This window comes from Chionomys nivalis, chromosome 7, assembly GCF_950005125.1.
Source record: "Chionomys nivalis chromosome 7, mChiNiv1.1, whole genome shotgun sequence".
In the NCBI taxonomy this organism is placed as follows: Eukaryota; Metazoa; Chordata; class Mammalia; order Rodentia; family Cricetidae; genus Chionomys; species Chionomys nivalis.
The window spans coordinates 101293407-101319525 of NC_080092.1; the positions used below are offsets into that span (position 1 = coordinate 101293407).

The 26119-nt window shown below is 48.8% G+C and overlaps 1 protein-coding gene across 1 annotated transcript in view; it reads right to left on the bottom strand.

The window, feature by feature from the left end:
* Positions 1-26119, bottom strand: part of Ccdc57 (coiled-coil domain containing 57) — a 99093-nt gene that overhangs the window by 17549 nt on the left and 55425 nt on the right. The window contains exons 16-18 of the mRNA XM_057776310.1: positions 22472-22584; positions 14365-14610; positions 13679-13895 (exon numbers count right to left, since the gene is read on the bottom strand). Coding sequence (XP_057632293.1) covers positions 13679-13895; positions 14365-14610; positions 22472-22584 — 576 coding nt within the window. The remainder of the gene's footprint in view (positions 1-13678; positions 13896-14364; positions 14611-22471; positions 22585-26119) is intronic.

Below are 26119 nucleotides of genomic sequence, written 5' to 3' on the forward strand. Positions count from 1 at the left end.
AGCTGTGACAACACAGGTGTCTCTGGAGTAGCTGTGACTACACAGGTGTCTGGAGTAGCTGTGACAACACAGGTGTCTCTGGAGTAGCTGTGACTACACAGGTGTCTCTGGAGTAGCCGTGACTACACAGGTGTGTGTCACCGCCATGCTGTGTAGACTCCTGAGAACTGGACATAGCTGAATCTGGGCTCTTTACGCCCAGTTAGTTAACAGAGTGTTTTGATCATGACATTAGATATACTTTACTGTGTGAGGTTGGAGATTATTCTGTCTTACACATGCCAGGCAAGACTTTTTTTGTTTGTTTTTCTTTTCTTTCTTTCTTTTTTTTCTGTGTAGCCTTAGCTGTTCTGGAACTCTTACCTTGGCTTCCCATATACTAGGATGACACACGTGTGTCACCGTGCTTACTTATGCAGTGTTGGCATGGATGGAACCACGGACTCTAGGTAAGCACTCCTATCAAGTGAATGTCCTCAGCCCCCTAATGTTCTAACACTAGGGTGGATGGAACCACAGACTCTAGGTAAGCACTCCTATCAAGTGAATATCCTCAGCCCCCTAGTGTTCTAACACTGAGCTACATTCAGGCCATAGTGGCTTTTGTCTGTCTATCTATTTATCTATCTATATCTATATAATTTGATTTTTTTTCCTTCAGAGGCTCTAGCTGTCGTGGAACACATTCTTTTCTTTTTTTTCTTTTTGAGACAGTGCCTTTCTGTCCTGGAACTTGCTGTGCAGACTAGGCTGACCTTGAACTCACAGAGGTCCGCCTGCCTCTGCCTGTGGGGTTAAAGGACTGCACCGCCACACCTATCTGGGCATTTTTTTTTTTTTTTTTTTGCATCACTGAACTTCCCTTCTGTTTCTCAGAGAAGCCTGGGCTGCCATCTAGGCACCTGAAGACCTCCTGCAGCGGCTCCTGCTGTGGCACATTCCCTGGGAATGTCCCTGCCTTGTCTGGAGCCTGAGCACCCCACCCTGAGCAGAGTTCTGGAGACTTCTTTTTATTAGCATTTTTTCCCCTTCCTCCCCTTAACTCTTCTTTAGTTCTCTCTCCCTGCTTCTTGAGGTCTCAGCTATGTACCCTACGCTGACCTTAAAATGTTTTTTTTGGGGGGGAGGGGTTGTTGGGACAGAGTCCCATGTGTGGTCCTGGCTGACCTCGATCCTTTGGCCGTCCTCTTGCACTCTGGTAGACAAACAGCCCTGGGCAGGCCGGACAGGGCTCCACCACCAGGGGCCTTCAGCCCCCAGCCTCATGTGTGGACGTGTTGTAGGGTATTGAGGGCTCTTGTCTGCATAGTTCCTCTCTTTCTTTAGACTTGGCCTCAACCGCCATCCTTCCCTGCCTCTCCAAGTTCCGTTCTCCATCTCCTCAGCGCTGTACCGCCTGCTCACGGCTGTTCCTTGCAGTCCAGAAGTGGCCTCCATTCAGATGACCTGGTGACCTAGAATTGGCCTCTGCCCCTCTACCCAGGGTGCTGGCAGTGATGCCCATCCTCCTATCTGCACACAGCTGCTTGGTATCTCGGCGAATCTGGTTCTTATCACCACAGCTTGCTAAGCAGGAGTGAGTGCAGGGCATCTATGGCCTGCCTAGAATAAATACCACTAAAAGCAAGCCGATGTGATTATTTCTAAATGTATTTGCTTTGGTTTCAGAAGTGACTTCAACATGTTGCTTTCCTGAGTGGCTAATCATTTCCTCGTAACCATTTCAAAAAAACCAACAGATCTCTGAGGCACTGAACCTCAGGCATTGTGGAGGCGTCTCTCCGCCCTGAAGGAATTCAGTGCAGGCAGCAAATTAGGCTGCTCATTAGCTTCAGGATCTGCACAGTTTACTTGATTTGTTTTTTCTTTTTCTTTTCTTTTTTTTTTTTTTTTGAGGTTGAATATTTATTCAGGGGGTTATGAAGGGGAAAGGGAGAAGGGGGGGAGAGAAGAGAGAAGGAGAAAGAGAAAAGGAGAAAAAGTCGAGAAGGCGGGAAGGCAGAGAAGTGGGGAGAGAGGCAAAAAGTGAAGCTGCCTCTCCGAGAGGAAGATGGAAAAGAGCTTGATTTGTTTTTTCTAAAGCACTTTTTTTCCTTTTTAAAAAATATTTATTTTTATTGTATGTGAGATTGTGTTGGAACCCCTGCAACTGGAGTCCCGACAATTGTAAGCCGCTATGCGGGTGTCTGGACTTTCGTAACTACGGAGCCACCTCTCTCCAGCGCTTGCACTGGTTCCGCAGAGGCAGATCGAGATGCGGCGGGTTGTGCACAGGCCTCAGAGAAGTGTCGCGGGCAGAAGGCTCTCATCCAGCAGCAGGGACCAGGCCACAGGCAGAGATGCCGAGAAACAGGGAGGAGCCTTGGTCTCTTTGGCTGTGGAGCAAGGCTGCTCTGATGGTGGGCCGGGGGATGTGAACCAGGTCTGCACAGGGCTCTCTGCTCTCCCAGAGCTGTTCCCAGGCTCTTCTTGGTCTGTATAGCTCACCCTGGCTACCAGGCCTTATGTCCACCTTCCCTGGGTTACTGAGACCTAGGGGATTCTGGGTCCATTCTCCAGTGTGAGAAGCAGGCGGGAAAGAAACACAGTGTTCTGGATTGGCTTACATCAGTCACGCGCTGTTCTTGGAGGCCGTCCCCAGCTCTTCACTTGGGTTTCCTTATCACAAATATGCATCACACCAGTTTAGTACCGTCTCCCACGAGGACACGTCTTGGCTTCTCTCCTGAGTTCTCCTGTGTTTCACAAGAGACACCAAGCGCCTGTGGAGGCCAGACAGTGGCAGGTCTGGTAACAGGGACTCCAGGTTAAGAAGCGTCAGAGGAGGGCAGGTTGGGGTTAAGACTAACAGATCAGGAAAGCATCACCCTGACAGCCACATCAGCATCCTGAGGCTAACCTGTTTGCCTGATAGGGTTAGAGCAGAGACTGCCACGTCTTTGCTTTTCTTTAGGCCTTTTCATTTCTTTCCTCCCTGCTTGCTCTGCTTCCTCTTTCTTTTCTCTCCTGTCTCCCCTCCTTCCCTTACTTCAACAAATTTTATCTTTCATCTGTGTGTGTGTGTGTGTTGCCTACCTGTATAACATATGTACCATGTGCATGCCTGGTGCCCATGGAGGTCAGAAGAAGGTGTCAGAGTGCTGGAGTTTCTGGAACTGGAGTTATGGATGGTTGTGAGCCATCATTTGGGAGCTGGAATTGACCTCAAGTCCTCTGCAAAGCAACAAGTGCCTTTAACCACCAACCCATTTCTCTAGCGCTCCCCGAACTTGGTTTTAAACAGGGTTTATGTTGGCCTCAAACTTTTGACTTATTAAAGGAGTGCACCACCACTGCCCAGTCAATTTTATTTATTTTTATTTTGTATGTTTTAGTGCTTTGCTTAGATGTATGTCTGTGCACATGTTTGGGTACTGTCCGCAAAGGTCAGGGCGTGTGTCAGGTTCCCCAGGACTGGAGTCACAGGAGGCTGTGAGCCATGTGGGTACTGGGAACTGAACATAGGTCTTCTGGAAGAGAAGTCCAGGCTTTTCTTTATTTATTATTAGTACTTATTATTGGTTTTTCAAGACAGTTTTTCAGGGTCCCTGGCTGTCCTGGAACTCACTCTGCAAACCAGGTTGGTTCTCAAACTCAGAGATCCGCCTGCCTCTGCCTCCCGAAGTGCTGGGATCAAAGGCGTGGGCCACTGTGCCTGGCTATAACCACTACTCTTAACCGCTGAGTCATCTCGCTAGAGCTCCAGGCAGGCCAGTTCCCATTGGCATTGACAGTGAGGCTGCTGTTCGGGCCTACGAGGCCAGCCTGGCTCCAGGAGTGTGCTGCTTCCCAAAAACTTCTGGGATTAGCCTGTAAATGGTTTAACTCATGAAGTGCTAATGTTCAAACGTGAACATTTTAATTTAATTAAGTTTTTAAGTTTTAAAAAATATTTATTTGTATAGATATTCTTCCCTGCATGGTGTTTTTTTTTTGTTTGTTTGTTTTTTTTTTGTTTTTCGAGACAGGGTTTCTCTATAGCTTTGGAGCCTGCCTGGAACTCCCTTTGTAGACCAGGCTGGCCTCAAACTCACAGAGATCCGCCTGCCTCTGCCTCCCGAGTGCTGGGATTAAAGGCGTGCGCCACCACCGCCCGGCTTCTTCCCTGCATGTTAAATGTGTGCACTGGATGTACGTCCGGTCAGAAAAGGGTGTTGGATGCCCTGGAACTGAAGTTAGAGACGGTTGTAAGCAGTGGCGTGAGTGTTGGGTTGGGAATCAAATCCAGGTCCTTGGCAAAAGAAACAGGGTTGGGTTTTTGTTTGTTTGTTTTTTTCTAAGTTATCTCTCCAGCCCTACCCCCCACCCCCCATGCCCACTTCTTTGGCTTTGTGGTGGCTGAACAATTGTCTTAGCAAGCATATGAAGGTTGGAGGTCAGTTTGTGGTAGTTCTTTTCTTTGTGGTGGCTGCACAATTGTCTTAGCAAGCATATGAAGGTTGGAGGTCAGTTTGTGGTAGTTCTTTTCTTACCAAGTCCCAGGGACCAGATTCTACTTGTTAGGTTTGGCAGCAAGCACCTTCATCCACTAAGTCATCTTGTCAATGTGTTACATTATTTTATTTAGTTAGGGTTTTGTTTTGTTTTCTGAGACAGGGTTTCTCTGTGTAGCTCTGGCTGCCCTAAAACTTGCTCTGCAGACCAGGCTGGTTTCAGACTCAGAGATCCACCTGCCTCTGCCTCCTGAGTGCTGAATTACAGTATCTTAATTTTTATTGTATTTTATTGATGTTTTGCCTGTTTGTCTGTGTGAGGGTGCTGGATTCTGGGGTTACAGTGGTGAGCTGACATGTGGGTGATGGGAATTGAACTTGGGTCCCCTGGAAGAACAGTCAGTGCTCTTAACGGCTGAGTCATCTTTCCAGCCTCAATATCTTAATTTTCTTTTGAGACAGGACCTCTCTGTTGTGTAGCTCTGGCTGTTCTGGAACTCCATATGTAAACCTCACTGGCCCCAAACTACAGAGAGCTTAGCTGCCCCCCTCAGCCTCTCAAGTGCTGGGACTGAAGGTGTGTGCCATCACTAAGGGTTCCTAATGTTTGAGACGAGGTCTCTCACTGAGTCTGGAGCATCCTGTTTCAGCTAGACTGGACTCAGGTCCTCACGTGATCCTTGATCTGCAAGCACGTTCACCCACAAAGGTATCTCCTCAGGTCCCAGAAAGAACTGTTTTACAACTGGCACACACCTCTAATCCCAGCATTCCAGAGGCAGGCAGATAGATCTTTGAGTTCAAGGCCAACATGGTCTGCTGAGCGGAGTGAGTGGCCAGGACTTACACAGAGAAGAAAAACAAACAAAAGAACTGTTTTGTTGCCGGGCGGTGGTGGCGCACGCCTTTAATCCCAGCACTCGAGAGGCAGAGGCAGGCGGATCTCTGTGAGTTTGAGACCAGCCTGGTCTACAAGAGCTAGTTCCAGGACAGGATCCAAAGCCACAGAGAAACCCTGTCTCGAAAACACCCGCCCCCCCCCAAAAAAAAGAACTGTTTTGTTTTTGTTCTCAAGGTGAACATTTTAAAGAAATGTCTAGTTTCTCTGGAAACAGAAGCTTATTGGGTCCACAGAGCCAGGGAGGAGCCACTGTGGGTGTGCCCAGGCCCAGCCCAGTACCCTCTTCCTGCCTGCTCCCCTCTCCCCCACTCTCCTTCCCTGCTGGAAACACTCAGGCCTGGAGTACTCTCCTGGTGAGGCCTGAGGTGGAGGGTCTGGGACAGGGCAGCTCCACAACAGGCCAGACAAGGAGCAGTTGTTGAGTTCTTTTTGTTTTTTCCTCCTGGATCTCTAAGAGAAGCTTGGTGATAGAGTGTGGCCACTGTTACTGTTAGCATCTGCACAGACGCTGAGCTGTATAAGTAGGATTTAAGAAATGACTTTGAACTACAGGGTATTTTATCTTAATAATTCAAATGACAAATCATTTTTTTTCTTTTGCTTTTAGACTCAAGAATGTAGCCCAGGCTAGTTTTGAATTCACTACGTAGCCCAGGCTGGCCTTGAATTCATGATGATCCTCTTCCCTCAGCCTACCAAGGATGAGAATTATAGGCCTGTTCCATGAGAATGAGCTAAAAAAAAAAAAATCACAACATTTCAAAGAAATAAACCAAGCCTCCCATTGCGCTGCATGATGTCTAGCCGTTAGCTTGATTGGAAAAACTGACCAACTGCAGGAGCTGGGTGCTGACCGGAGAGGGGCTGGGCTAGGCCCAACTAGTACCCACATTCCTCGGCGCTTCCACGCCCATGACCCTCTGGCCGTGGGACAACCTTAGCCCTCCTGCTACACCACCCTTCCCGCCCAGTTCTGATTGGGTCTGTGTTTTCTGGAGCTTGGGAGATCTGCATGCGGTCAGAAGCACTGGGTAGCTATCTGGTGACTGTGATCTGGCCTCAGTTTTTACTTGAAAATGGGGACATGGTACCTGCACACCCTGCACACCTCAAACCAAGAACTTGCCTGGTACTAAGGGTCAGGCCACTCCCTCCTGGGACCCCCCTCAATCCCTGGTTCCTGCAGGCACGGACCTTCGGCCCTGCCTCTAGCCTTCCATCGCCTGTCCCTTTCCTATTAGAGGGTTCCTGTCTAGAGCACCTGTCTACCTCCCCAATTGCCCTCTGTGGCACAAATCCACATTAAACCCAACCATGAAGCTTCATCACTGCTGGGAGGGGCGGTGCCCACCTTTAATCTCAACACTCTGGAGGCAGAGGTAGGTTGATTTTTTAGTAAATTCAAGGCCAGCCTGGACTACCTTGTGCGCGGTTCTGGGTCAGTCAGTGCTATGAAGTCATACCCTATCTTAAAAGCAAGCAAACAAAAAACTAAACCAGCAATAAACTGAACAACAACAAAACAAGTGATTGCTAATTAAGGAGTTGGAAGCAGGAGGACCAGAAGTTCAAAGTCATTTTACGCTACAGAGTCTGAAGCAAGCCTGAACTACAGGAAACTCTGTTTTAAAAACAAAACAAACTGCCAGGCGGTGGTGACGCACGCTGTGATCCCAGCACTTGGGAGGCAGAGGCAGAGGCAGAGGCAGGCAGATTTCTGTGAGTTTGAGGACAGCCCAGACTATGGAGTGAGTTCCAAGATAGGCTCCAAAGCTACAGAGAAACTCTGTCTCAAACCCCACCCCCAAAAACTGTAGACTAAAACCAAAAATGAAGTATTAATTTTCATTTATGACTGAGAAAAAGACATGGGACAAAGTCCAGGACGCTGGAGTGGAGAGAGAGTGGCTTTCCACCCTGCAGGCAGCTACAGGCACAGGGCCAGGTTTTTTCAGAACAATTTGGTAACATTTCAAACCACTCACACCTTTGACCCAGCTATTTCCCGTCTAGATAATTGTCCAACCATGGGCTCCCACGAGCACAAGGACACTCACCGCACCACCGCATCTAGTACGGAAGACAATGCAGGGGGACCTTGAGACAAAGGAGCTTTACAGTGCTGTGGACCACCCAAAAGATCTGCTAGCCCGTGTACTGTGAAAAGACCTTCAGAGACAATAAAGAAGCAGGCTGCCTAGGGCTACATGCTGTAGGAAGGAAAAGGGCAAAGGCGTGTGTTTAAGGATGGTGCACCTGGCCCTGGCAGCTGGGTAGGTGGAAGGGAACTAGGTAGTGGGCGATTGGAGCCAGGCAGAGGAGGCTGGTGCACCAGCTGAGCCTGCACAGGCTGTTTTTCGACTCAGGGAGGTGGAAGGCACAACACAGTTGTCACTGGAGCCCCTCTCCTCCGGGGACGCTGTCTGTCCTTTGACGTGTCTGCCACTTGCATACCTGGGTCAGACACCAGGGAGGCTGGACTGTACTAATTCCTGGGGAAAACATTTGGGGGCACCACTAGCTGCTCTTCAGTAAGGCAGACTGCCTCAAATCTGAGCTTTGGGACCAGGTCCTCTGGATGGGGGAGGTTTTCTGAAGGCTCTGGCCGGGACCTGTGATCTTCAGAGGTATCTGGCCAGGTGAACAGATGGAGTAGCTGCTTTGGCCTTTGTTGGGATGCATAAGGAACCCTTCCAGTTTGATCTTTATGCTTATGTTTGGTGCTGCCAATAACCCAGGCCTTGGAAATACCAGGCAAGTCTCTGCCAATGGGCTAGTCTGCTCTGAAAGTGTCCCACAGTGTTGCCCGGGCTGAAGTAGATATCCCCATCTCAGAACTGTGAACAAGTTCTGTTCTGGATTTTCTTCGTTGTGTTAGTGTCTCCTGCCCCCAGTGCGTGCGTGCGTGCGTGCGTGCGTGCGTGCGTGCGTGTGTATGTGTGTATGTGTGTGTGTGTGAGGATGAACCTAGGGCCTTGCACAGGGGAGGGGAGCCTCTGTCACTGCTATGCCATAACCTTGCATCATCTGTCTTAATGCTTAATGTGTGGAAGGCTGCAGCAGGCTGACTCCTTCCCCAGGCATTTCATTGCAGTGGAACTTGAAAATCCACTTGTTTGGCTTCGAGAGAAAGTCTATCCATACTTCACTTAGGATTACACTAAAGGTTTCTTCACTATGGGGAACACCGCTGCCCTGATCATATTTAATACTTTCATCTAGGAAGTACATGTACTTTTAAAGCCTTACTTTTCTTTTTCGTTTTCCTTCCTTGAACAGGGTCTTGCTATGCACTCAGTCTGTCTTGAAACCTTTTTTTCTCCTGCTCCAGGCTACTGGAGTTATAGGCAGCACCACGAAGAGGGGCAAGCCTTCGCTGGCGGGAGGTGTGCTGGGGATGCGTGGAGAACTTCCTGCATCAGCCATCAGTCTTCCTTCCTGAAACTCTCTCTACCCTCCCACCCGCATCAGGCTGCAGCCCCCTCCCCCGTCAACTCTTTATCCTGCATACTGGCTGCTTGGTATTAGGAGTCCAGCATCCAGTGCAAAGCCTCAGGTGTCCCCACCCTTGGGGACATTCCTGAAGAGATAGAAGGGTGGGCGTGAGGGACTCCAGCAGCGGGAACGCCGACTTGTGTCTGCTGTGGGCGCTGGGCTTCTGGGCTAAGCAGTAGCACAGGGAGCAGGAGAACGGAACCCAGGCATTGGGCCAGCACTGCTCAGCCTTGAGGCTTCGGCAAGGGTGAAGGTGAGAGAGGAAACCTGGCTTGCGGGTGGGTAGGTGTGTGTGTGGGATAGACGTCAGGGTGTGTGTAGGGGGGATAGAAGTCAGGGTGTGTGTGGGGGGGATAGAAGTCAGGGTGTGTGTGTGGGATAGACGTCTGGGTATGTTTAGGGGGATAGAAGTCCGGGTGTGTGGGGGGGGGATAGAAGTCAGGGTGTGTGTGGGGGGATAGAAGTCCGGGTGTGTGTGTGGGGGATAGAAGTCAGGGTGTGTGTGTGGGATAGAAGTCAGGGTGTGTGTGTGGGATAGACGTCTGGGTATGTTTAGGGGGATAGAAGTCCGGGTGTGTGTGTGGGGGGATAGAAGAAGTCAGGGTGTGTGTGTAGGATGGACATCAGGGTGTGTGTGGGGGGGGGGGGGACAGACGTCAGGGTGTGCGGGTAGAGGTGCTATCTCATGGGCTTAGTGTGTGGATGACTTTGTCTAGTGCTGGGTGTGGGGCTGAGGCCTTTCCCCTCATCCTGGCAGGACCGAGATGGGAAACCACAGAAGCCAGTGAGGACTTGGGGTTGGTATGGGCAATGCTGGTTCCCACTTCAGAATTCAGAGATGTGAGGCAAGAAATCCCACCCTCCAGACAGGGAGCCAGCATGGCGTCCAGGGTGCCTTATGCCTCTCCCACCTTGACCTCCTGGATGCTGGGCCCCAGCACCTCAGTGGGCTTTCCTGTTATTAAACATGGACACAGTCACATGTTGGCCCTTCCATGCCGTTTCATCAGCTCTGTTAGCTGTCTAGAACCGTGTAATGGTCGGTCTACTGCTCACGAGGCACTGAGAGTGTAAAACCTGGGAATCCCACCCTACTTTTTGGAGCAAGACTTCCAGGCTGACTGGGGACTGTTCCTATCCCACCCACCACATCTTCATCAGAGACCTCGTCCCCCAAGGTATCAGGGTGTCCACCCATAAGGCCCTCAAGTCACTGTAGTATTGTACACAGTGACAGATCTCACTCAAGCCTTCCAGATGCCAGGGCTGCACCAGGAACCCAGGGCTGACCAAACCACTAGGATAACGTCCGTCTTTCCTCTCAGCAAAATCCTCTGTAGGATGAACCACAAAGCCAGAATCTCTGCTGGAATGTAGGGTTTTGTTTTGTTTTTAATTTTACTTTTATTACAGAAAGGAGCTAGGAGCTGTCAGCTCCAAGTATCTTGCCTGATCTGCGCCACCTTCACACCCCCTCAGGCCGCCCTCCACTTGGAACTTTCTGGTTACCAAGTGCTACTTCTGCTGTCACTTAAGAGTGCTCCCAGAGTGAGTGCTCCCAGAGTGAGTGCTCCCAGAGTGAGTGCTCCCAGAGTGCTCCCAGGCTGCATGTGGCCACCAGCTAACTGTTCAAAAGCCAGAGATGTTTCATCAGGTCAGCTGTACCGTGACCGTTTTCCCACTGGCTACCTGGAAAGTCTGTAAGCATGGGGAAAGCTTGCCTGTCTGTCAGTGTGGGCAGCAGGTCCACCCTCCACTGCAGTCACTCTGTCCTGTCCAAGGTCAGGACTGCAAAGGCGCATCCTCCCCTCCAGTCCTCCAGAGCTGCTCTCTGAGTTTGTCTCCCATCATCTCTGCCCACCTCACCCAACTGCACAGGCTTCTGCTTCACCCCTCCCTGAGCTGCGGCCTCCTGACTGCTGCTTCCGAGTTGTCCATCCCACTCTCTGCTGAAGCCACTCGGCCAAGAAGACTGACGTGATGACCTCATCCCACTGAGACCCCTCTTCAAGCCAGCAGTGATCTACACCAGGCAAAACTCAGGGGTTGTGGGCATAATGGCTCGTGTCTATAATCCCAGCACCGAGGGGCAGAGGCAGGAAGACTAAGGCAAGTTTCAGGCTAACCAGGGCACAGAGTAAGACCATGGCTCAAAAAAAAAAAAGGGTCACTTCTCACTTCTCTATGTAATCCTTGATGAATCTGTGGGGCTGACCACTTCCTCACTCTTTAAAGCAACCAGGGTGTGGTTCCCGTAATTCTTGTAATCCTAGCACCTGGGATATCACTGGAAATTCAAGGCCAGACAGAAACACCGGTGAGACACAGTCTCAAAAAACACAAAACAAAATAAAACAAACAACAAAAACATTAAGCGCACGTAATATACATAGTTGAAAGAACAATAAAAATAAGTTAATTTAAGTAATCCAGTTTAAGGCACAGGGTTACTGCCACTTGCTTTTGTAAGTTTTGCACACACCAGCCATGTCTGCTGCCTGTCAGGACTCTGCGTGGCTCTTCAGCCTTTGTGTTGAGATGCACAGCTGAGGAGGGACAGATGTGTGGTTGCCAAACCACACACATTTGTATTTGGGTAACTATGAGCTTATTTCAGGTGAGAGGCAGCTGGAGGTGACGTTGCTCAGGCTCTGTCACTGTGAGCATCCCCACTCTTCCCCAGTGCAGCAGGCCTGTCTGTGCTGCCTCTCAGCTCCCTGTGGTGAGAAGTCAGGTTACTCTGTCCACTGCTACCTCATACAAAAAGACACACTGGTGCTGGAGAGATGGCTCAGCAGGTAAGTGCTTTTCAAGAGGACCTGGGTTCAGTTCCCAGCACCCACTTTGGGCATCTTATAACCTCCTTGTAGCTCCAGCTCCAAGGGGATCCAATGCCTCTGGCCTCCTGGGTACCTGCACTCACCCATACCCATACCCACCTCCTTTGGTGCTGGTAGCATTATAACTTTCTGGGTGTGGGTTTCATTATTCTGTGTGTGATTTGCTAGGCTTCCTGAGAGCCCTCTCTTCCTTGGTCCTTCTTTCTTGGATCTATTTTCTTGTTTTGTTTCTTGAATGGAGTCTCACTGTGTAGCCTTGGCTGTTCTGGAACTTCCTTTGTAGGTTAGGCTGGCCTTGAGCTCTCAGAGATCTTTCAGTTTCTGCCTCCTAAGTCTGAGTGTTGGGACATTTATTTACATCATCTTATTTGTCCTGGCAAAGGACTGGAAATGACCGAAAAACAATTGTGAGAACACACCAGGACATAGCTACCCAGTGGAGCAGACTGTGACCAGGGCTCACACCAGATGGACACCAGACTCACGCACCTCGTTCTGTCACTGCTGTGGGACCTTCAGCCAACAGCCTTTAAGATACTGATCCACTTCAAGAAAGACCCCCTGAGAAATCTCCAGTAGGAACAGATGGCCCAGATGTCAGAGTTCTACATCCAGAACAGACTCAAGACTGCTGCCTGAGATGATCAAGCCTCACAAGATACTACAGTCAGGACTTGATGATAATTATAAATTTTCCTTTAGGTCCCCATAAGATTATCATCACCCCCAATCAGCAGGAAGTAGCCTGGAAAACTACACCCACATTCTCCCAAAATGGACTATGGATATTTTCCTTTGTTTAGAATGTTGGTTACAAGTTTTTATGGATAATGGTCAGGAGAAAAGCTAAACAAAGAATATTAGATTCAGAGTTCTTGTTCCTTAAAAAAAGGGGGGGGGAGAGTGCTGTGGAACAGTGGTTGGTAGCCTGTCAATTGTATTTTAATAAAACACTGATTGGCCAGCAGCCAGGCAGGAAGTATAGGTGGGACAACCAGACAGGAAGTAGAGGTGGGTTAATGAAAACAGGAGAATTCTGGGAAGAGGAAATCTTGGTGTGCCACAGAGCAAGCAAGATGTAACTGCCTTGCTGAAAAAGGTACCAAGCCACGTGGCAAACATAGACGAGAATAATGGACTAATATAAGTTATAAGAGTTAATAAGAAGCCTGAGCTAATGGGCTAATCACTTTATAGTTAAAAAAAAAAAAAGATACTGATCCAGTCTGGACATGGTCTCATGTATTATCAATGCAAATGAAAAGCACGCATGGGCCTCTTGGAAGCTGGATTCGATTCCAGTTCCCAGGGCATGGAGAGAACTGCGATTGCCCCCTTTCTGTGAGTTTATCCCCAGATAAATACACCTTTGTTATACTCCATTTTGGGCGATTGTGGAACTCTTATACCCCAACATGATGTCACTGACTATGACTTTTTTTTTCCATTTTGAGTCAGGGTCTCTCTATGTAGCCCTGGCTGTCCTGGAACTCACTCTGTAGAGCAGACTGGCCTCAAACTCACTGAGCTCTGTCTGCTTCTGCTTTTGCTTCCTGAGAACTGGGAATGAAGGTGTGCATAACCATGCCAGGCTTTTTGTTCATTTTGTCTGGCTTAGATTTTGAAATCACTTTTTCTCCCTCCACCCTTTTTGCTTGGTGTCATCTCAAATAGTTCCCCCAAAGAGAGCCTTTAGAGAAGTTTTCCTAATAATTTCACTGCGACCATCGCTGGCTCTTCTAGAGAAGCAGAGCACTCTCTCCTAAGGAGCCCTGGGGACACGGTGTGCTACATGATTCCTGACCTGCAGGGCTCTATGATCACGGCGTGGGACACTCTGGCTCCCCACAAGAGCTAAGGTATGTGGGCCTAGGAGATCGAAAGGGCGGAGAGAAGTCACTTGAGAACATGGCGGCCTGCTGTTCCCGCTCCCTTTGGTACCCCACTCTGTTAGGAAGCAGCTCTCCTACCTGCTGCAGCTGAGTCGTCCTGAGAGGGGACTCCCGAAAGGCTGGATCCCAGGTCCAACAGCTTCCAGGTGTCCTGCAGGGAACTGCTGGCCAGCGAAGATGACCTGTGGTGGTCACTTTCCTCGGGGACATCGTGAGCCTGTGCTGGCAGCTTTGGGGACCTGTTTTCTTTCTGATACGCTGACTTCCAGGTCTCTGTGAGGACTCTGTGCTGTCTCTGTGAAAGTTAGGAGGACAGCTTCTTTGATAGCTACCCTCTCTCCAGCCCTGGGAAGTTTATAAAGGAGACCAGAACCCTCCTCAAGATGGGGATCGGTCCCTGGAAGCTGAGTGTCTGAAGCCCAAGTGAGTCCAGGATAGAGGTGTGGGGACAGAACCTTGAAGGCGGTAGTTCAAGGTACCAGAGTGTGAAGGGCGGGGTAAATGTACACCAGCTGTCCTGGTGTCTGTCCCTCCCCCGCCCCGCCACTCTGCAATGAAGCACCCAGTAGGAAATCCATGGCAGACATCACAGGGGTGAGACCTTTCCTAAGGTGCCCAGAATGTTCAAGTTCCCACAATTTCCACACTCGAGTGTGTGTGGACACCAAGCCCGGTCATATCCCATTACCCACAGAAACCTATGATTATACTCCAGCTCCCATAAAAACCCCCAGAAACCACTGCACCCCAGAGTGTGGCTGTACCTGAACAGGCCTTGATGCCACGCCCGCCTGGGAGCCTCGTGCGGTGCTGCTTTTGCTGACCGCGTGGGTAGATGCCACGCCCGCCTGGGAGCCTCGTGCGGTGCTGCTTTTGCTGACTGCGTGGGTAGATGACATGCCCGCCTGGGAGCCTCGTGCGGTGCTGCTTTTGCTGACCACTTGGGCGGAGTGTGGTTGATCTTTCCCTGCGTATCCAGAAACACATTTTCTCTTGGTATGCCTGGGGTCCTGCCATGAAAAGTCAAGAAAAATTCAGGAACTGATATCTTTGCATAGGAGCTTCCACAATTTCTCAGTCTGAGTGCTTGGTTCCATCCATGCTCTGCAGACAAGTCAACAGAAAAGGAGGCGGGGGGGGGGGGGCATCAAGAACCGCATACGTGGCGTGAAAGAAATTGTGGAAGAAAACAGGAAGGAAAAAGCGGCTGGGACTTTGCAGAGCTCAGAGCAGTGGGTGGGAGCGAGCAGACCGCACCCAGCACACACACTCTGGAGCCTAACTTAGAGCTCTGGCTGGCAGTGGTTCTGAGCTCCGTCACTGAGTTCTGCTTCCTATAATGGGCATAGGTGTTTCGTCTGCATGTGTGCTCATGCCTGGTGTGCACAGAGGCCAGAAGAGGGCATGGGATTCCCTGTGACTGGAGTTACAGATGGCTGTGAGCAGCCATGTGGGTGCTGGGAATCAAACCTAAGAGACCGAGAAGAGCGGTCAGAGCTCCTAACACTGAGTCATCTCTCCAGCTGTCTTTTGCTTTCTTCTTCATTTTAAGGCAGGGCTTCAGTATACGGCCCAAGCTGGCTTTAAATCTCCACCCTCTTGCCTCAGCCTCCAGTGTTGGTAAGAACCACTGTGCCCGGCTTCTTGTCTAGAGTTTTAAATTATTTCAGTATGTGTAATAAGCAAACATAGTTTCACATAAGAAGTCGTCAGATAACAGGCGTGTCTTATTGCCATGGACGGCAGTCTTGTTTACGGGGTCTGACAATACCTGTTTGCAGTTTGAGCACTGACTGACAGCGCAAGTGACTGAGAATTCCCACCCGGTTAGGGTGAAAACTCCTGGTGATTGCAGATGGCCTTTTGTAGGTCAGGAGCAGGAGCACACTTGGGAGCATGGGCGTGCCTGTGTGGGCCCATGAAGGGTCTGGAGGAGGTGGTGGGACAGGTACCTCAGGATGCCCCAGTTTCCAGCAGCCTGGGAGCAGCGCACTTCCGCTCTGATCCAGGCCTCCTTTCTGGGCTCAGTCACCCTTCTCAATGCTTCCTTTATAGTGTCCTCCACAGGGAGCGTGGTCTACTGGGGAAACACCTGGGCCTGCCCTACTTTCTTCGGCCAGTCCCGCTCAGTTTCTTCTCTGACCAAACAACTGACCTCCGCGGCTCGGCTCTTCTCCCCAGGCCTCTTTCCTGGGTGGCCTTGCTCTGTACTCTGTGTGTGTGGCCTCGGGCTGGCCGCAGGTGTGAACGAGAAGGACCACCTCCAGCTTGTCCCCCGGCCCTGCTTCCCCACCCAGCTGCTCAGGCCTAAGCCTTGATGATTTTTTTTTTTTTGATGTCCCGATATCGATATTCTTTTTTTTACCTTTTAGCTCTGCCCTTGCCCCTACCATGCCACACAGCCTCAGCAGCCTCCCCAGTGGTGGTCAGCATGTCGCTCCCTGGCCCAGAGCTGGGAATAAACTTAGAATCCACATCACCCCAGGGCAAAAACATCACTATTCTTTTAACTTATTTTAAGTGAACTGAAAAGACAAATTGCAGATTCCTTCTGGGAGGACACATTTGCAGTTATTCAACAAATATGAATCAGTGCTGAGATCACAAAGGAAACCCGGCTGGTCCTCACTGGTGGCCTGTGATCCTAGCACTTTAGGAGCCCAGGCAGGAGGATTGCAAGACTCTGTCTCCACTGTGCACACACAGCTCCAAGGCACAGGTTTGCTGTGTCTCATCCGTCAGTGGGAATGGATTAGCTTGTGGGAAGGACGAGGTGGAATGAACATTCCTGTGGCAGAGACACAAGAACTCGGCTCTTAGAAGACCTCTTGCCTCCAACCTCAGCTAAAGGTGGGAGTGAGCGGTGCTGGACACTGGAAGGCCCAAGGATGGATAGCTTGCAGGTCATGACGCTGTTCTGGGTAAAACCTGAAGACAGAACTTCTTTTTTGTTTGTTTGAGACAGGGTCTTACTATGCAGCCTTGAATGGCCTGGAACGCACAGGCTGGCCTCAGACTCACAGCCATCTGACTGTTTCTGCTTCCTAAATGCTGGGTGTAAAGGTGCGTGCCACCACACCAGAAGAAGGTACTTCTTTGAGTGACGGAAAATCTCCATCAGGGCAAAGGATTAAAATGGCTGGAGTTGACTTTTTAATGTTAGGGAAGGAACCCAGGGCCTCAAGCACACGCTACACGTGTGCTCTACAACTGAGCTACACCCCAATCCTTGACCATAACCACTACGTCTGGCTGTAAGAAATTTTAAAAGTTGGGTGTGGCAGAGCAGGCCTTTAATCCCAGCACTTGGGAGGTAAAGACAGACAGAGCTTTGTGAAGCCAACCCGGTCTAAATTGTTCCGGGCTCTTCTCGGCTACAGAGAAACTTTGTCTCAAAAAAAAAATTACAAGAATGTTTTAATTTTTTATTATTTTATTTTTTAATTTATTACGTATACAATATTCTGTCTGTGTGTATGCCTGCAGGCCAGAAGAGGGCACCAGACCTCATTACAGATGGTTGTGAGCCACCATGTGGTTGCTGGGAATTGAACTCAGGACCTTTGGAAGAGCAGGTAATGCTCTTAACCACTGAGCCATCTCTCCAGCCCTACAAGAAGGTTTTAAAGATTTATTTTTATTTGTGTGTCTGTACTTATGGGTGAATATGCCCTGTGTGCATGGGCACTGGACCCTGTGCTGCGCAGTTTTCTGCCACTGTTACACAAACTAGAGCCATCTGGGAAGAGGGAGCGCGGCTGAGAAAAATGCCTCCATTAGACTGGCCTGTAGAAAACACCTCCATTAGACTGTTCTGAAGAAATGGCTGAGGGTTTCTTTTCTTTAATTAATGGTTGATACGGGGAACCCAGCCCACTGTGGAGAGCGCCACCTCTGACAGCAGAACGTGAAAGAACACTGAGTAAGGTCTGGGAACAAACTAAACAATCAGCGTTAGTCCACAGCCTCTGCTTTAGTTTCTTTTTCTTTCTTTCTTTCTTTCTTTCTTTCTTTCTTTCTTTCTTTCTTTCTTTCTTTCTTTCCTTCCTTCCTTCCTTCCTTCCTTCCTTCCTTCCTTCCTTCCTTCCTTCCTTTCTTGTTTTTTATTTTTATCTTTTGTTTTCAGAGACAGGGTTCCTGTGTGCAGACAGGCAGTCCTGGAACTTGCTCTGCAGGCCTCAGACTCACAGAGATTCACCTGCCTCTGCCTCCCGAGTGCTGGGTTTAAAGGTGTGTGCCACCACTGCCCGGCTCCCTCCTGCAGTTTCTAGCTCCAGGTTCCCGCCCCGATTCCCTTCTTTCATGAAAGACTGAGATTGAGACATGAAAGTCAAATAAACCTTTTCCTCTCCATCTCACTTTCCGTCATGGTTTATCACAGCAACAGAAAGCAAACAGGCAGAACTTAGTACCAGGACAGTGCTATTACTGTAACAGACCTCGCCATGTTGCCTTGAGATAACTGTGGAAGGGGTTTGGAACTTTGGGCTGGAAAAGCCTTTGAGTTCTCAGAGCTTAAGGAGCTGTTGTGGGAACTTGGGAGGTAGGCATGCTCAGAGCAAAGACAGAGGTTTGGAAATCTGAGAGTCCTTCAAAGACTACCAGGGACATTGCGATTCTTTGAATTAAGAATCTCTGTTTTCTCTTTAGTTGGGGCTTAGGATCAGCTGTGATTAAGAAGAGCTCAGTGTCTCTGAGGTAAAACCTTTGCTTTATTTGGAAAACCAATGCTGGTTAGCTAGGGCAGAAAAATCAGCTGTGATGAAGAGACCAGTACCAGGCAGTGGTCCCGTCCCTGCACTCAGGTGGCAGAGGCAGGCAGATCTCTGAGTTCAAGGCCAGCCTGGTCTACAGAGTGGTTCTAGGCCAGCCAGGGCCACACGGAGAAACCCTGATCTTTTGGGAAGTTGTTTCCTTAGGGCTAGCACACAGACGCGATGGCTCAGGCTCCGCGGCCAAAGCTGCATCTTAAGTTGGTAATGTGTAAAAATCTCCTACATAGGACTGGTTTGGGCAGCACGAGAGCTGCAGGATTAAAGGGGTCATGGAGTATTAACAAGGCGGGGAAGCCATTGGTGAATTGCTGCCTCAATCGCAATGAAAGCTTTAGGGCTGGAGCTGTCAGAGGAGCCGCTGAGGCCTGACGACCTGAAACAGGCTCAGAGTCTGTAAAGAGAGGCCAGAAAAGGTCACTATCAGAGATGCCGGGGCTGTGGGATGGCCGCAGGGAGCAGGCAGCTAAGCGCGGCCATTCCAACTTCAGACTCCAATTTACATGTAGGGCGAAATAAAGTTCAGGATCCAAAGCTCTAGGAGAGCTGGGAACTCTCTGGTGGCCGACCGCCTCCTCCTTAAACATAGAAATCGTTGTTATGAACCTTTAGTTCTCTAGAAACATCATGGTTGTTCCTAACAACAGAAGGAACAAATCAGTCTGGTAGGCTAGACTGAAAGGCTTGCATTGTGTGGCGGTTGACAATAGTGGAAGGCATAGAGAAAGCTCCTAATTTCTGACTCCCAATTGGTGAAAAATATAACGGTAACTTGGCAACAAGTATCTGTGATTTTTGTGCTTATGAACCCCTCTTCTGCCCCTGTGTGGGGCTGCCAGGAAAAACAAGGCTCCCCCAATTGATCAGTGACCCCGCTTACGTGGTGATTTATTAGAATCTTCGGAACCCATCAGTGTTTCTCTCTCCCCTCTCGTGGCTCACAATGGACTGGGTGTAACCTGACCACCAAGAACAGCAGCGGGCGTGGACTGGAGCTGGCCTGAGCCTATGGGACCAGCTAGTGTGACAGAGAGGGCAGAGCCGGGGAACTGGGACTTCCCAAGCCTTTTGAAGCCCGTCAGGTTGTTAGTGGACCCCAGACATTGGACTCAGTTACTGACACTGCTGAAATTCAGTTTTGCTTTGCTCTGACTCTGAACCCAGGTTCTTCACTCTTGGAGTAAAAGAGTATTTTCTTTTTAATTGTTTTTATTGAGCTATATATTTTTCTTTGCTCCCCTCCCTTTCTCCATCCTCCTCACCTCCCCTCTCCCATGGTCCCCATGCTCCCAATTTACTCAGGAGATCTTGTCTTTTTCTACTTCCCATGTAAATTAAATCCATTGTGTGCTCTCTTAGGGTGCTTGTTGCTCATTGTTGTCTAGATTTTCTGGGATTGTGAATTGTAGACTTTTTTTTTTTTTTTTGCTTTATATCTAAAAGCCACTTATAAGTGAGTACACATGATATTTGTCTTTTTGGATCAAAATAAAGTATTTAACTTTTTTTTTTATTTTACAGGATCCCATAGTTGACAGACTTTGAATTTTTAAAAGACAAATTTGAACTTTTAGTGTTTAAAATTTTTTTTTCAAGATAGGGTTTCTCTATGTAACAGCTGTGGTTGTCCTGGAGCTCACTGTGTAGATCAGCTGGCCTTTAATTCAGAGAGCTGACACGGGATTCCCCTCTGTATGCCATGAACACTATTGATTAATAAAGAAGCTGATCTGGGCCTGTGATAGGGTAGAGCAGAGCTAGGTGGGGAAAACTAAACTGAATGCTGGGAGAAAGAAGGTGGAGTTAAGCCATGGAGCCGCTGCCAGAGGCAGACATGTTGGAACCTTGCCCCCCTCATGGTAAAATATAAAATAATGGAAATTGGTTAAATTAAGATGTAGGAGTTAGCCAATAAGAAGTTAGAGCTAATGGTACAAGCATTGATTTTATTAATACAGTTTCTGTGTGGTTATTTCGGGGCTGGGCAGCTGGGAGACAAACAAGTGGTCTCCTACTACAGAAAGCCACCTGCCTCTGCCTCCTGAGTGATGGGATTAAAGACGTTCTCCACAAAGCCTAGCTAAAGCATTTATATTTTAAACACTGAGACTTGGTTTTTGTTTGTTTGTTTTGGAGACAGGGTTTCTCTGTAGCTTTTGGTTCCTGTTCTGGAACTAGCTCTGTAGCCCAAGCTGGCCTCGAGCTCGAGCTCACAGAGATCCGCCTGCCTCTGCCACCACCGCCAAGCCTTGTTTTTGTTTTTGTGAGACAGGGTTTCTTTCTTTTCTTTTTTTTTTTGAAAGAATTTTTTTAAAATTATTATATAAACAATATTCTTTCTGCTTGTATGCCTGAAGGCCAGAAGAGGGCACCAGACCTCATTACAGATGGTTGTGAGCCACCATGTGGTTGCTGGGAATTGAACTCAGGACCTTTGGAAGAACAGGCAATGCTCTTAACTGCTGAGCCATCTCTCCAGCCCCGAGACAGGGTTTCTATGTGTAGCCTTGGCTGTCCTCACTCTGTAGACCAGGCTGTCCCACCTACCTCTGCCTCCCGAGTGCTGGGATTAAAGGCGTGTGTCACTACCGTGTCTGGTATCTTTAGGTTTTTGCCTTGACTTCCCTCATGATGGATGTAACTGGGTAAACCAATTGAACGCTTTTCTCCCCAAGTTGCTTTGGTTTCAATAGAAAGCAAGCTAAGATAGATCCCCTGGAGCTGTGGTTACTGAGGCTATAAGCTGCCTGACAGAAGCATGGGGAGACAAACTGAGATTGTCTGGAAGGCAACATAACTCCCAAGTAATCTCTTGATGGAGGAAGGTCATTGGCTAATAAAGAAACTGCTTTGGCCCATTTGATAGGCCAGCCTTTAGGTGGGTGGAGTAAACAGAACAGAATGCTGGGAGGAAGAGGAAGTGAGCTCAGACACCATGCTCCCCTCTCCCGGGCAGATGCAGGGCAGCTCCTCTCAGAGCCAGATGCAATGAAGCAAGCCACCAGGTCAGACATGCTGAATCTTTCCTGGTAAGACTGGTGCTACATAGATTATTAGAGATGGGTTGATCGGTATATGAGAATTAGCCAGCAAGGGCTAGAGCTAATGGGCCAAGCAGTCTTTAAAAGAATACAGTTTCCGTGTAATTATTTCGGGCATAAAGCTAGCCGTGCAGGAGCCAGACAGGACGAAAAGCAGGCCCGCAGCTCCCTACTACAATCTCTCTAGTCCCAAGACATTTTTTATTAAAAATCAAATTTAAAAATTTATATTGAAGCCGGGCGGTGGTGGCACACGCCTTTAATCCCAGCACTCGGGAGGCAGAGGCAGGCGGATCTCTGTGAGTTCGAGACCAGCCTGGTCTATAAGAGCTAGTTCCAGGACAGGCTCCAAAGCCACAGAGAAACCCTGTCTCGAAAAACCAAAAAATAAATAAATGAAAATTTATATTGAGTCAGGCAGTGGTGCAGTTTGAGGTCAGCCTGGTCTACAAGAGCTAGTTCCAGGACAGTCAGAACTGTTACACAGAGAAACCATGTATCGAAATAAACTAAATAAAATTATATTGGTAAAGATTAAAAATATAGTAACAGCCGGACAGTGTGGTGCACACCTTTAATCCCAGCACTCAGGAGGCAATGGCCATCCTGGTCTAGAGAACAAGTTTCAGGACAGCCAAGGCTGCTACAAAGAGAAACCCTGTCTTGAAAAACAAAGAAACAAACTAACAAACAAAGTAAAAATATAATACCCATATGGGTAAAGCTATAGTACATCATATGTATGATTAATTGCTTAAAGCCATAAACAAATCCAGGAGCCAGGAACGGTCGGGCACTTGTGTAATTCCTGTTCTTAGGAGGCTGAGCAGGAGACCCTGGGGTTCAAGATAGCCTGGGCTACACAGTGAGACTCTGTCTCCAAAAACCAAAACAAATAAAAAGCAAAGGAGCTGGAAGAGTGTGAGCGTGACGTTACCAGCACCACGGTGGGCGCTGGAGACGAGGCTCTCCCTGTGTCTTCTGCAGTTTGTCTAACGAGAACCTATATTTCGCACTTAGGGAAATGTTAATGCAGATTTCTTAGGTGAAGAAGTTACCTGAGTTGTTGAGTGGGGCTGCAGCTGTCCCAAAGGTAGGCCACGGTCCAAAGGCACCTCACGGGGGTCCTGGGACTCAGAGGTGGGAGGAAGTGGGCAAGGAGTCAGTTTCCCTGGAAACAGGATCAGGAAAGGGTTGTTCCCCATGTACATCATACAGGATTTCTTTCTTTCTTTTTTTTTTTTTTTTGGTTTTTCGAGACAGGGTTTCTCTGTGGCTTTGTATCCTGTCCTGGAACTAGCTCTTGTAGACCAGGCTGGTCTCGAACTCACAGAGATCCGCCTGCCTCTGCCTCCCGAGTGCTGGGATTAAAGGCGTGCGCCACCACCGCATGGCTCATACAGGATTTCTTGAGCACAAGAACAGCAAACGACTTTTCAAAACCAAAGCAATTTCTACTCTCGAGAACTGGGGAGTACAGGTGAAGTGTGAGAGGTGCCACACCACCCCAGCAGAGCCCAGCGACACACGCAGTTTCCCAGCCTAATCCTAACCTGCAACACTAACCTGCAGACAGCTGCACAGACAGCAAGAGGGATGCATTTTTACCAACAGTCACTAAAACTGGCCTCGGGGCAGTGCATCAAAGTACGTATCTGCCTATATAGGACACACACGCACACACACACCACACACACTTACATACCACACACATACACATCACACACACATTTACACACCACACACACATACATACCACACACACATACACACACCACACCCCTCAACACCACACACATACATACCACACACACATACACACACCACACCCCTCAACACCACACACACATACACACATACATACCACATACACACTCCTTCCCCCATACCACACACTCACACATACCACACACACACACACCACACATATACACCACACATACACACACCACACCCCCAACACCACACACATACATACCACATACATACTCCTCCCCCCACACCACACACTCACACACACACACCACACATACACACCACACACACATACACACATATACACCACACACACCACATACACACACACCACACACATATACACCACACATACACACACCACACCCCCCAACACCACACACATACACACCACACACACTCCTCCCCCCACACCACACACTCACACACACACATACACACCACACACACACATACATACCACACACACACCACATATACACACACACCACACACATATACACCACACATACACACACCACACCCCCCAACACCACACACATACACACCACACACACACTCCTTCCCCCACACCACACACTCACACACACATACCACACACACACCGCATATACACACACACCACACACATATACACCACACATACACACACCACACCTCCCAACACCACACACATACATACCACACACACACTCCTCCCCCCACACCACACACATCTCCCCATCCCCCACCCCCCACGAACAGTCCCTGATGCTCTGGATGCTGAGGAGGAGGCCAGCCTGGACAACACAGCAAATCCCCTTTTTTAAAAAAAATGGGGGTGGATGGGGCTAGAGAGAGAGCTCAGCTGTCTGGAGCACTTGTTGCTCTTAAGGAGGCCCTGTGTTCAGGTCCCAGCACCCACACAGTGGCTCACAACCATGTATAACTCTAATTCTGGTGAATCCAACACCCTCTTTTGGCCTCCTCTGGCACCAGGAACATATATGGTACAGAGACATAAATGCAGCCTGAACACTCATACATATAAAATAAAATTAAAAACCTAAAAAAGAGGGAAAAATGAATGTGCACTAACTTAAAAGTTAGGGCTGTTATAGACGATTCTGTGCTCTTTCACGGAGGAATGATCTTAAAAGCGAAAGAATAATTTGATTTATTCATTTAACTTGATTTGTTTTAGGTTAACCTAAACAACTTGGAGGTCTTTTTGTTTTTTTAAGCAGGTCTTGCTCTGTAGGCCAGGGTGACCCAGAGTTATCCGTCTCTTGTAGCCTCCCATGTGCCGTGACACCTAGTCTCACATAAGGACAATGGTTACCAGAGACACCTGGAACTTCCTCTGTGTAGACCAGGCTGGCCTTAAACTCGCAGAAGAAGAAATAAAGGAAAGGAATGAAGATGAGGTGGCAGCTGATGGCCCCCCAGGAACTCATAGCCACTCTAGAAGGCCCTGGAAAGTGACAGAAACACACACCCTACCACGGCGAGGTACACAGGGACGAGAAAGAAAGGGAAACAGCATTTAAAGGAACAAGGGTTGGAGTTTGTGTTTTTTCATCTTTCATGTGTGTACACATGATTTTATTTTATGTGTGTAAAGATTATCTATGTGTGTGTGGAAATGCATACATCTGTGTGCTTGTGGACTCTGAGGTCTAAGGATGACCTCAGAAATTATTCTTGATGGCCCGTCGACCTTATTCCTTGAGGCAGAGTCTCTCAACCAAACCCAGAGCTCACTGACACAGCCAAGCTCCCTAGCTAGCTCGTTCTGGGGATCCCCTGTCTCTGGCTACCACATCCACGGGAACTGGGGATTCGAGTTCCAGTCCTCGTGCTTGCTCACCAAGTACGTAACCACTGAGCCGTTCCTAGTTCCTGTGGCTAGGTTTCCAAGAGGATGGAAAACAAACAAATCAATGTATCCCAAGATCAAAACACATGACTTTTATCAAGACAAACCAAACTGAGCCCCAGCTGCACAGAGCAACATAGAAGGGGAAGACAACAGACAGCAGTGGCCAGTGGGTGTGCGGCGGACCCTTCTCCAAGGAGGACCAGACTGTGGTTGACTGTTTAGGAGATGTGAGAAACTTCTCTAAAAAAACGTTGCAGGAACCAGGTTTGGCTTATTTATCTGTGATTCCAGCACGAGAGAGGCTGAGGCAGAAGGATTTTAGCTTGGGCTACACAGTGAGACCCTGCCTCAAAAGCAAAACTAAACACCGGAAGCTCTAGCTCCAGCTCAGCCGTGGTTCTGGACAGCAGCTGAGCCAGGATCCCTTTCAGACATGGACACTGAGGAAGGCTCTGCCCACAAGGTTTTGCTAAAGCAAAAGCTAAAAGAAAAGCCTCAGAGAATGAAATGCAAATCTGGTTTCCTCCAAAGGAGGCAGCTGCTTTAGTGGAGTCTGCGGAGGCCAAGTGAAGAAGGCTGCCCCAGGGCCCAGAAGATACACAGCAGCAGGACACAGGGTTTGTAACAGTTCATTCAAGTGGTCCATGTGGTAAGATTCTGTGCTAAAGCTATTTCTTCATAATTAGTGTATTTTTGCAGTAGGCTTCCGAATGCATATGCCATTGTAATCACTAAACACGTAGATCTGACAGCGTATGCAGGCGTGTGTTAGGGAGCAGAACCACACCAATGTAACCACAGGGAAAAGCTAGCTGAGGCCCCATTACCTTCACTAAACTTTTTGACTGTGGCTGGTCTTGAACTCCTGACCTTCCTGCCTGGGCCTTCTGAGTGCTGGGATCATAGGCATCACTGCCGCCAGCATGGAAGGCTTTCCCCAGATCATTCATGATGAATCACATTTTCATCAGCAGGGCTGGGATGTAGCTCAGAGGCAGATTGCTTGACTGGCATGCACAAGGCCTGGGTTTGATACCTAGTAGATAAATCAGAAGTATAATAAAAATATAACAAAATAGAATGGGGAAAA